The sequence below is a fragment of the Oxyura jamaicensis genome, chromosome 13, assembly GCF_011077185.1.
Source record: "Oxyura jamaicensis isolate SHBP4307 breed ruddy duck chromosome 13, BPBGC_Ojam_1.0, whole genome shotgun sequence".
Taxonomy (NCBI): Eukaryota; Metazoa; Chordata; class Aves; order Anseriformes; family Anatidae; genus Oxyura; species Oxyura jamaicensis.
Window position 1 is genome coordinate 3,926,313 of NC_048905.1, and position 12,916 is coordinate 3,939,228.

The 12,916-nt window shown below is 40.1% G+C and overlaps 1 protein-coding gene across 12 annotated transcripts in view; it reads left to right on the forward strand.

Annotated features, from left to right (window-relative positions):
- TENM2 (teneurin transmembrane protein 2) overlaps window positions 1–12,916 on the forward strand; it is an 823,338-nt gene that overhangs the window by 640,864 nt on the left and 169,558 nt on the right. For all 12 annotated transcript variants that reach the window (XM_035338985.1, XM_035338975.1, XM_035338974.1 and 9 more), the window contains one exon: window positions 11,645–11,879. In XM_035338985.1, coding sequence (XP_035194876.1) covers window positions 11,645–11,879 — 235 coding nt within the window. The remainder of the gene's footprint in view (window positions 1–11,644; window positions 11,880–12,916) is intronic.

The following is a 12,916-nucleotide window of genomic DNA, read 5'->3' on the forward strand; positions in this document are numbered from 1 at the left end:
AGTATTAATTCATTACTCCCTGTGTTTCATTTTATATGAATTTATATGAATTTTATATGGAATTTTGCTAATATCCATACCTTATGAGGCTTCATTTAGGAAGCACTTTACGAAAAACACATGGCAGATGTCTTAAAAAACATTAAGTATTACTATTATTTTTATGGTGTGGTTGTAAGTAGTGATCAACTGAGTATATGTAACACTCACTACAGGCATTTTTGACAGATAAGAACTATGTTCTGGGTATTTAGCACTGAACCAGGGTTATTGATTTTTAAGATCTCTTTCAATACCATGCTTTACTTTTCAACACCTCTTCTGCCTTCCTACATTTGTGGGAAGTATTTCTTTCAGAAATACTTCTTTAAAATAAGATCTTTGCTACCTGGACATCCATCTGCCTTTGTGAATATGTCAAAGATAATCATAATATTTGAGAGTGTGTTTGATAAAAGATCATACTTATTCCTGATCTAGGTGCCATATGCATGTACCAACATCAGCGATAACCTTCTCAAGGCAGTTTGATTTTTTTTTTTGTCAGAGTGAATTTCCTTGTCAGTGAAGTTGCCTGAGTTGATAAATGAGTGTAAATGAAAATCTTTCACACATGCAAATAGGAGCAAAAGTAGTAAAAATGAATGAATATCTTAATTTAAAACAATTTTAAAAAAATCTGCTGTTATCAGCGTAGAGAGTAACAGATATCTAATAGCAATGCTTTAGATAGATAAGTTTTACTTTTTATATTTTTGTTTGTTTGTTTCTTTACGTGTTAAGTAGGGACACCTAACAAATATCTTGCTATCAATAATTATAGATACTCCAATTTACTGGTAATAACATAATGATGATAACTTTTACTTAGATTACTAGAGATATTTAGGGAAAAAAATACTCTTGATTTTGTAATTTCTTAAGCTTGACTCCTGTTTCTGAATATTCCTTTTAAAATTTAGTTGATAAATGGCCGTGCAGAATAGCCCAAGTGTCGAGCATAACTCTGTAGGTAGCTTTGAAGATTTAATATGACAAGCGTCTTTCTTGCATGTCAGTTGAGCAATAGGAAGATCGTGCTGTCATTGTGCCATAGTTTTGATATCAAAACAATCTCATTGGGTTTTTCAAATACAGAATTGTGACTTAATATCTGCTAAATTTGTAGTGTCTTGCACAACTGATGAAATTAATACTTACTCTTTTTAACATTTTTTAGGATGTTTTCTATTTACAGACTGGAACAGCCAGTAAACTTCTCATTCATTTAAAAACAGAATCACAGAATCACAGAATAGTCTGGGTTGGAAGAGACCTCCAAGATCACCGAGTCCAACCTCTGACCTAACACTAACAAGTACTCCACTAAACCATATCCCTAAGCTCTACATCTAAACGTCTTTTAAAGACCTCCAGGGATGGTGACTCAGCCACTTCCCTGGGCAGCCCATTCCAATGCCTAACAACCCTTCCAGTAAAGAAGTTCTTCCTAATATCCAACCTAAACCTCCCCTGGTGCAACTTCAGCCCATTCCCCCTCGTCCTGTCACCAGGCACTTGGGAGAACAGACCAACCCCCACCTCGCTACAGCCTCCTTTCAGGTACCTGTAGAGTGCAATAAGGTCACCCCTGAGCCTCCTCTTCTCCAGGCTGAACAGTCCCAGCTCCCTCAGCCGCTCCTCGTAAGGCTTGTTCTCCAGGCCCCTCACCAGCTTCGTAGCCCTTCTCTGGACTCGCTCGAGCACCTCCATGTCCTTCTTGTAGCAAGGGGCAACGAAGATGAATCAAAATGTTAGAGCCTTTCTCGGTGGCTAATAATTATTCTTCTTGTGAATTTTCCTTATGTGAGATACAGATTAACTGATAGATCAGTGACATCTGAGCAAGACACTGAATGAGCTTGGCGGTGTCCAGCTTTGTGCTGGAGCAGTGCTGCAGTTCTGAAGTGACCGCTTTGGCTGCCTACCTCAGGCAGTGATGAGATGGCTTACTGGGAAATGTTGGCTTGCACAAACATAATTTCTTCCAGGGAAAACCGATTAGAAGCTTTGATGCAAATGTGCATCCCCTTCTAATGGGGACATGAGAGCTGCAAACAATGACCATCCTTTGAGATTGCTTCAGACCACATGGACAGTGGGAACTCTTGATCGAAAATAAAACAAACAAAATCCAGTCCAGAATTAGAGCCTGACAGCATCCAAACAGCATACAGTGTAAAAGAGGGGTTCTAGGATCTTCTATTCTGACCTACTGATCAGCTTATATTGTGGCAAATTACCAGCTAATATACATATAACCTACACATATAACATGTAATCATCAAGGAGAATCCTTCTTATGTAGAAGACTTATCACGCTCTTCTAAGAGCTCTTAAGAAATAGTTTATTTTTCCTTCATTCCTGCCTTGCCCCTATGTCTCAAAGAAGCAGGCTTCTTTGACTTACTGTGGAATCCTCCTTATCTCCTTTTGTTCTCTGTCACGGTTTTACAAGTCAATGTCAGCATCTAAAAGTTTTGCCCTTGGTCTGTGGGTTTTCTGAAACTCATCTCTCACGTTATAGCTTTAACTGCCATGAACCTTTTCTGTCCAAGGGATTTAAGCAATCCACACACACTTGTGAGCAGAGATTTCTAACATAGGTTTTGATTACTTGTCATCCTTCAGTAAAGCTGTTAGCAATTTTTGCAGGGTGGCAGATGTTTATCCAGAGGTTTTGGCCAAACTGCAGTCTTGGTACCTAACTAGTATCTAGTATCTCCTATGACTTTAGTTGGATAAATAAATCATAGTCATCTTTTTTTCTTGCTTTTAAATTATTTTTTAGTACTGCTGCTGTCATTACTGTGAATGCAGTACTGCACCCAAGAGCTGTTTTCCTCTCTTTTTTTTCACCATACAAATTCAGTATTGTGGTGGTCTAAGACACTCTGAAGGAAGACATACTACATAATTCAATTATCATCACTATACCTTAAATAGAAAATGGAATCTCTTCCCTCATGGTTCAATTAATAACAACAGTTTCTGTGGCTCTTTGCTTGAGTCTCTTTGCATTTCTGGTCTTCTCGGAAAAATAAACTCATGGCCTTGAAACTAAGACAGACAAATAAAAGATGTTGCTTTGAGTTCCCAGGGTGAAACTGTTTTTCAAGAAAGCATATGGCATATAGACAATAGGAGGGACTCTGGTATTTGCTGTCTCCTTGACACTGGGGACAGGCTTCAGCATTAGGTGCCAGCCAGTATGATTAAACGAGCTCTTCTGGTTTTAAATTCAATTGCCTCTTTCATGCTGGAGAGGTAAGAACTGTGCACATCGTAATTGGCAGCCGGAGCTCATAGCTGCATGGCAGTTAGGGAATCAGAGGTGGGCTGCGTGAAATGGGAGGGGGGGGCAGTGTGGTCCCAGGGGGTGATGATGACTGTTTTCTTTTTTTTTCCACTGATAATAAGTGATCAGGTATACGTATTTTATAACCCGTTAAAAGCCCCACAGCTTTGTCCCGAGCCTCCTCAAGCTGAGTCCCCCCAGTTCGGCCGTGCTGGGGGCTGTTCTGGGGGGCCCTGCACAGCCCCGGGGCTGTAGAAGAGGGGCCTGGGGTCTCACCCTGAAAGCCAGTCACATCAGGTGTATTTTGGTAAGTTGTCCCAGCTGCAGCACCCAATGACAAAGACTGATTATTTTCCTAGCTGAGGTTCTCTAGTATTGATTTCTTCTATTTTTTCCACATCTGACTTTGTGATTTTTTTTCTACACACCCTAAACTCTCCAATTAAAAACTTTTATACGAACTTCTAGCTTAATAAGTTGGCTCATTTATTGCTGAGTTACAAACTGTGGGAAGGCTTTCATATACCACCTCATGATGCCTTTCATTTGTACTCATTAACTCATGGTTTCATCTTCTGAATGACAGAACCTGTTGTCCATGGTAGCTGAGGTTAAACTCTCCAGTACCTTGAAAAGTCAGGCAACTTCTGTAGGACTTCTTAGTCCAATGGTTTGTGACTTTCTTTTTTGTCCCACACCAACTAATAAAGAGTTAGAGCCCCATCCTAGTTGCTTTGGAAGACACATTAGTCATGCAGTGCTTGCAGCGTGCCGTTCCCTACAGGAGGCAGGGAAGTGCTTGTTTCTTACTTGTAGTCATTTGTATTTTACCTGCTTTTAAAAAGAGAAATAACCTACTGAAATCTGATTCAATGCAACAGACGCATTCTATTGTATTTACTTGTGTTTACTACAGCATCATGCACCATTCTTATACTTTTCCATATAGTTTATGCTATTTTTTCTTACCTGTTCTGCATTTTGTGAAACAGATTGACCAGAGAGCACTTAACTCTAGCTTCCCTGGAGCTGTGAAATTGAACTGTCCTGGGGGACTTCGCCAGGAACCTTACACGTCCTGGTGTCAGTGCGTCTTCATGTTTTAATGATCCACATAGATCAGTGTTTACTTCCACCATTTGATTACCAGATAGTTCAGTCTAAAAGAAAAAGGGTATTTAATTATTATTTTGATGCTTTTTTTGGGCTGATGAAGTGATAGTGTAAATATTTCTGAAAAAACTTCTTTAACCCAGAAAAAACAGTGCAAGAGCATTGCACAAATTTCTCATATCAGATCTTCTGTCTTACACAGTTACTTTTAGTAACTTATTTTCAGAGACTTTCTCTTTTCTATTATTATTTCAGATGTAATAAATAATTTTCAGATTATTTTGGAAATACGATATTATTACTGCATAATATGTTCTGTGAAGTTTCTGAAATGGTCAAAACAATGTATTGCATTAAAACATCTGTGACTAGCATTTCTTTCACACCTTTGGAAAACAGCTTTGTGTGCTAGCTAACTGGCTTATATAAAATCCAAAGTACTGCTGTAATAGCTTCGGGGATGACTTTATTGCACCTGACTCCAGATTCGCAATGAATTGGTAATTACGGTACAATTACTGTTATGTCACTCGGAAAATGTTCAGTCTCCCCCTTGGACCATCGAGGGAAACAGCCATTTTCAAGCTGTATTTCTGTCAGCTTACACTGCTGGCCAAAAACCTCTGCTCAGAAGTTTCTGTATGTTGTTCAGAAAAATTGTTTCCAGTTTCTCTTTGGTGTGATTTTCGGTATATCAAATTGAGTTTGCTTTGGAGGGTGTTTGGGTAAGACTGGATAGGGTTGAACTCCTTCCATTCTGAAGAACCAAGCATACAGAGCAAACTTTAGCATTCTGGATTTCATGTTCTATGGCAATGGTTAACCTTTTATCAGTTAGAAATACATACATACGCTTTTCTTTTTAGTTCTTCTTACATCAGTGCCCTCTTCAGGCAGCAATCAGACATCTAGGCTAAAGAAGATAAATGCACCCTTGGTCTCTCTGAAATATGTTTTATATCTGTTTCATTATTGGAAAATTAAATGAGAAGCTTGATAGGGAAATGCATGGATATTTTTTATTATTTTTTTTTAATTGGAAAGGTGACTCTAACTTCTCTGTGACTCATTTTTCTGATACGTAAAATGGGAAATAGCGTGCTTGCTTTTATATATGTATATATGTATATATATAAATGCGTAAAGCTATCACGGGATACCGAGCCTATGTAAAGCATTATTATTAAAGCAATGTGTTTTGCCATTGACTAGCCGTTATTTTATGCAGTCGGCTCACCTCATGCAGTGAGGTAATGCATATTTAAGTGATGTATTTAAGCAAATATAATTAGTACATCGCATCTGAGTACTATTTTGTAGGGCAGTGTTTTTAAACCTTTCTGTAGGTGACACTTGAGAAAACTGGCTAAATGTAGTCCATCGGGTCAGGCTCTGGTGAAGGGTCTCTTGATGTTGTCTTCTCCTGCACGAGCATGCACGTCGGCTTTTCACAGCTATCCCACCCATCTGGTGCAGAGACCAAGTCTGCCATCCCTTTGGCTCCCGCAGCGCTGAGCACAAGCTGGTGTTCCTGATTCTGCTGGCCGGCTGCGGGCCCTTGGACGACTGCTCTAAGCTTCGCAGCACCTCCAATGGCAGGAGCGTGATGGAGTAGCAGCCACGCTCTGTGTACACAGCAAGGACTCCGGTCTGGCCAAGTTTATTTGGTTGCTGCTGCTTCTGCCTCCCGTGTGATGAACTTGTGCCCTGCAGGCTGGGAGCCGCAGCTACAAAGCATTTTACCGACTCAGGCTGCAGTGGTATCCGATCGCCTTGTGAGTGGTAAGGTAATTTACCTTCAACACTCCTGTGCAGGATATGGATAAAGAAGCAGATAGATAACAAGTGATTCATCCGCAATCGCTCAAGGGATGCCTCAGTCAGCAGAGGATACAGAAACTATGACAAAGTCTCAGACTAATACTCCATACATTAAACCATCTCTCCCATTTCCTGTGGTTATTTGGCTGTTGTGGTAAGGAAAGAGGTTTGGGGGGGGGGCTGTTGTTTTTTTGCCAGAGGAACATTTAATTTTTGATTCTAATATTGTGCTGAGGAGATGGCTGCAGTGCACTGGCAGACACTGATAAGTGACTCACAATTTCTAGCACACATTTACTGCATTTTCAGTTTGAAATGTACAGTCTGGGATGACAGCCAGTCATTCAAGCTATTCTTGCCTCAAACACTGTAAAAACATGTGGATAAAAGAAGGAACGCCTGGCAAACGGTTTGGTTTTACAGCAAGCAAGAGAGTTAATGACATCTATGGTTATAAGCAAGATAGCTTGCTTCTTTCCAGCATATGTTGAAAACATTTTGAGAATATTGAGATTCCATTTAAACTTCGGCCTTGCATGAAATAATTCAGAGAATTCAAGCAAATAGAAGAACTGAGTCATACACAGCATGTATCAGAGTCCACGTTGCTGTTAAGAAGCCCTGGTCCTAGGCTGCAAGGCTGACGTCCTGGGTGCAAGCTGGCCAAGGAGGGGCTGTTCCCTGCAATGCTGTGTTCTGCTCCTGGACGCCTGAGTGGTTCTCTTCCTCCCTGGCTGAGTAACGTGATCTGCCTTTGAAGATGAATTTAGCTTGGAAAGTAGCCCTGTGGTTCTGTGAAAAACCTGTTACTCATTGTGATAGCAGATGATGTGGTTTCCTTGAGAAAACAGAGTGGTAGAGTTATTTGAATAAAGAATTAGTAGTGCTAAAGACTGGGTTTCTAATGCTGGCTAACAAGGATTTTTTGTGGTTTTGGTTTATTCATTTTATCTTTCAGTGCATCAACTTCATTCTCTTTTTATGTTCAATGTTTGTAATGGTTAGGTATAAGCTGCATCATTGCTTGTTTCAGAAAAATAATGTATACATATTATTTTTTTAGTTCTTTTGTGGAAAGGATTGAGGATATGTTTGTGTGTCTCTTTAGCATTTAATCATCGCATGGAGAATAGTGCAGCCCAGCTAAGATAGAATCTCCATTACTTTTTTGAGGTATTACTGACAAAGAACATGGATGCAGGAAAGAGATTGCTCATATCCGATTAGGGACGCTGCTCATCCTGCTAGGAGTTGGATCTCTGTACTGAGAGACTCACTTGTTCTGCTCAGTTCCTTGTGTTGTGTGCATTTAGTGAGAGTGTTAAGTTAGTGCACCAAAAAGTTGGAAGAACTTGGAAATTAATGTGACCACATTGAAGCAGGCCCTAAGTGTCACTTGGTGTGCTAGGCAACACCCAATCTGCAACAGAGACCGAGAAGTAGCATTTAGAGGTGCGTACTCAGGAGCACGCAGCCATCGCTGTTGTACCTGTAACCCTGTGACATCCAAGTGCTTTTCCTGCTCACATCTGGGGGCTTTTCCTGCTGGGCGGTGTTCCCCGGCCTGTGTCAGAACAGGTCAGTGTCATGGCGATGCAGTGGCTCTGCCCCACACAGCACTCGAGGCACCTCTGCCTTCCCAGTATCATTTTATTGCTTTTATTTTAAGGATACAAGTGCATCTTTCTTAGCTGAATGTTACCTCTGTGCTAGCTAGCTTGATTAAATTGTTTTCTTCAAAAAAGGACAGAGCAGAGCATTTTTTTTCCCTACACTTTTAGCATTTTGGTTCTGATTAAACCCAAATAACTTGTGCTTACTTCAAAGATATTTAGCTCAGACTTTGTATTCTCAGATTACTTAATTAGAAAATAATTTATCTTCAGTCAGCTTCCAACTTGCAAATGTTAAATGAAAAGCTGGTGCTCTTGACTATAGCAAGATCTCTGCAGAATCGTATGTTGATTGTATGGTCATCAGGCCCTGATTTTTCAGAAACACTCATTTAATATGTACTAAAATTCATTGGAATTAGGTATGTTTGTCTGTTTGTGGATTTAAATCACACACAAAAAAAAATAATTTAAAAATGCAGAAACCAAAACATGGAGAGTACTGATGTGTCAGATTTCCAGTTCTGTGATTTTCATTGTGTTTTTAAGAGATTTCTTAAGCCCTAAATGTTGGAGAACAGACAGTGTATTCTGGTGAAGCCTCTAATTAATGTAATAATTCAGAAACAGCATAATTTCCTCAGCATTTTTCCCCAAGCAAATATTGGCAGCTGCTATATTAAAAAATAAAATCTCTTTTGTGATGTGAAAAGCTAGATGTGCTCCATCAGGTCACTTACTGTCTTTAAGCTCCCAAATACCAAAGCAATCAGCAAGAGGCCGCAGAGCATGTCATATGGCAAGATACGTTGTGCCAGCCCTTCATGCTGCTGAGCTTTTATTACAGGACAAGTGACTTAATTGTCTGAACTTCTGAGCTTAACAGATTTCCAGGTACTGCTACTGAAGTTTTACTCTAGGCAAAGATGCTCACAAAGAAGCACTCAGATGGTCAGATGTGAATCCAGTTTTATAACCCTGGCAAGTTCAGTGATGTTCAATTTCTGCATTTTATTTATTTAAACAAATTTACAAAGAAGCAGCATATTAAGATTTTAACTCTCATATATACATAGGAGTGTGTCTGCATATTTCCTTGTTAGCATTTATATAGATATTAGCTTTTATGTATTTTAATATGTATATAAGCTATGTAATATCTATATAACTTTGATATTGGTTTTTGATTTTTATTCTTTGTTAATTGCTACATTCATCTTATACCAGATGTCCTGAGGTTTTGCAGCTGTGGTATATGTTCAGTTACTTCTACAAAGCTTATTTTGTGCAGTATGTTTTAAATACTGTGTGGACCTGAGTCTTGTAGGACATTAATTCGTGGTAGCTTGAATTCCGTTTTTCTTCTTTAGTTTTACAGAAATTGTACGTTAATAAGAGTGCACAGAGTTGTCTCACTTCTAAGAAGAGCCTCTATGATTTTGTAGTTGCAAGATTCAGAGTCTTTGTATAGCTAGCACTGCTGTGCCTCTCAAACCAAAACTTTTTTGTTCACCATTTCCCTTTTTATCCTCCAAAAGGAGAAGCTGAATCAAAAGTGAGCTGAGAAGATGTGGAGCACACATCTTTTAAAGTAGTTTTTCACACAAGGGCACATGTCTGTATTTTATCACTCATAAAGATCCATTTATTGAAATCCAAATCGACATGCTTTGTTTAAAGCCAGAACACAGACTTTAGGAGTGTAATTCCACTTAAGCTTCTATGCGTGTGGATATTGTCCAAACACATTTTCTTCCTGCTGTGTCTTACTCCACATGCTGTTTGGAAATGGCACAGGACCTAGCGTAGATTAGACATTTGATGTTTTAGGAGGTCCAAACGGGGCTTTTAAATGTTAACTTTCCGGGGCAAAGTCTCTTCCAAGTTTGTGGAAGAAATAGCCAAAGCAAGGACAGTAGGATGGCCAGGCCACGTGATGGCCCAGAACTTTTAGGTTGTGTTCGTGACTGGCTTCTTTGTGTTTAAAACAGGTTGAATACCACAGGATAAGCATTGAGGCAAAAAGACATTCAAAAAAAGGTAGAGAAGCTTCCATGCAGATCAAAAACAGTATACGAAGTATCCAGAATTTATTGTCATTCCCTTCTTAAAGCTTCTTGTCACAGGCTGACTTCTTGCCTTATGCAAGTCCCAGTGAAACCTGTGTTGTTTCTTCTTCTCGGTCTTCTCCGGCCTGTGCCTTTCCAGGCCCACAGAGACGTTTGAGAAGGTGGGAGATCTCTCTTGGCAAAGCCTCGTGCAGAGGAGCCCAGCAGGCCCAGGCCAGGGGCCCTGTTGCTGCGGGGCAAGCAGCGGCTGCGTGGCTGTGCTGGGCCGCAGGGAGGCGGCCGGGGCCTTGCCTCGGGCACCTCTCCTGATCCCGGGAGGGGTTTGGGTCCTAACCTGAAATTTGGCACCTATTGCAGTTCCTGGCTGATAATCAGGCTGTGTGGCCTGATTATCGCATGGGGTTAGTCCCCCGACTTGAACAATGATTTCCCATGTTTTATTTTTTAAATATTGGCTTTAATTAATGTACAGTTAATTGAACATTTGAACAGTTTTTCTATACTTCATTGTTTCAAATGAAAATAGATCAGTCTAGCTGCAAGTGTTTTCTCCTCACGACACTTTCTTTTATTGTTTGATTCATTAAGTACAGAATGTGCTTCCGTTTCCAAAAACAAACATACATCATTATAATTTCACTGATATTACTTTTTCTGATTATAGTTCACTAGAAAACTACAACTTGATATAATGACTAAAGCGTGCGATTCATAATCCTCTTAGTATTTGTTTTTAATAATGTTTTGTGTTTTTTTATTAAAATTAAATTATTGCAACATATGGAATTACATTTAAACGTATTTACCATTCTGTGTTTATTTGTAATAGTGACTATGCTAGAAAGATACCTCCTTATTCTATTTTCTACGCATGTTCTTTTTAATTTAATCCACTTGCCTTATTGATTAGCAGAATTTATTTTCATTATCCATGCAAACTCAAAGAATGAGAAAAGTGTATATCCTTCCTTATCTCCCCAAATCATCTCCTGTCATTTTTCGATGAAAGTGGTTGAAGGACTAGCGTAATTTTCAGATCTTGATGTGTGTTTGTGGCATTGCTAAATACAAAAGAACAGGCCAAATCCTGATCACATGTAAGAACATGAAAGATACCATCATTGTATTGTGCTGTCTTTTCAAATTTTGAGCTTAATCTTCTTTTGCTGGCACGAATACAGTTCCTTTGAAGCTGATGGGTAAACTAACAGTGACTGAAAGCAGATTGAGATTTGTGATTAAGCTTTATAGAAGCATAAAGACCATATTATCAAAAGCTATTTTTAATGCATTAAGGTTCATCTTCCTCAACTCCCTGCTAGAAACAGGGAGGAAAACATTCCTCCAGGTTGATGCACAGAACAGTTGAGCTTGACTGCTGTCCTGTTTCCCCCCCCCCAAGAAGCCTTTTCTCCAGAGAAAGACTAGAAAGACCAGTCTTTGAGGATATTGCAACTGTACAGCCTCTAAATGCTGTTTTTATCTCTAATTGCTAATAATCTGTGATCTGATTTAACTTTGTTTTAGTAGCTACACACCCAAAAGGCACACAGGCATAGTTTCCTGGTTGCAGGTGGTTTCTTGCTGTTGTTGTTGTTTTGTTTTGTTTTGTAGTTAATAGTCTCTTGGAAGTGCTGAAGAGAATAATACCATCAACACAGGTGTGATTTATTTCTCCTTCTCCATTTCAGGCCCCTCAAACCATCACAGCCAGTCAACACTGAGGCCACCTCTCCCTCCTCCTCACAACCACTCGCTGTCCCACCACCACTCGTCCGCCAACTCCCTCAACAGGAACTCTCTCACAAACCGCCGCAACCAGATCCACGCGCCTGCTCCCGCACCCAATGACCTGGCCACCACTCCCGAGTCCGTGCAGCTCCAGGACAGCTGGGTGCTCAACAGCAACGTGCCACTCGAGACCAGGTGGGTTGCGGGGCCAGGAGCCCTGGGGTGCCGACATCCTGTAGCACGCAGAGAAAAACACTTGACTACTGAGGAGAGGAGTTTTAATCTGCCTTGGGTCAGCGATGTATTTGGCTGATGCAACAGGGAGAGTTCCTCACATCAGAATATGCACAATACACATACTCTGATTTGCTTTGCATTGAAAGACAGAGAGGTGGACATCTTTCTGTCATTTTTCTGTTCTATTTTAAAGCATTTATTATTCATTTGGACAGTTCTTGTTTACTCAGCTAATAGTGCTAGAGTAGTATATCTTGCTCACAGGCTCAGGGGGAACTTGCTTATAAGTCATATTGACTGTCTTGCTGGAAAATTATGCATTTTGCCCTTCCTGAGGTCACAAACAGTCTCATTTGCAATTATGCATTTTGGGAGACTTGAGAAACAATCCCAAATTCAAGACTGACAGTACTATAATTTTCATTTATATTTCATCCAGTATGCAAGCTCATTTTAATCTCTTCTGTACGTGTTAACAGCTTGATGCCCATGGGGCAAACAGTTGCATATAAATTAAAAGGTGCAGCACTTCAGTCAGTCAAATGACTAAGTGCGTGCCTGGAAGGTTGTGGTTCTCTTTATTCTCATTTGTGGTCATCTGGGGTGGGGGGTGTCAAATGTATTTAACTTGCGCTTTGAATAGGAGAGCTGATCTCCCAGAATTTAAAATCAGCTATTGTGGGGCTGTTTGCAGGAACGTGTTTGTGTCCTTGTTCACAGACACGAAGCAGAGTCCTTCTGTGATTGCCAAAGCAGGCTGGGCATTCACGCGACACGTGCCAGTGCTGAAATTTGTATGTCTGAGGCTGCCCTCTTGCTAGTATGCTAGAAAGTTACTGAATTCTAGCAAATTCAGTTAAAAAAAAAAAAAAAAAAAAAAAAGTGAAAAATAAGGCTGCAATAGCAGTCTGCTCTTGCTTGCCTGGGGAGATAGATAGATATAAAAACACAGAACACAGGTAGAGCAGCTGGACTGCCTGTAACACTGGCTCCTG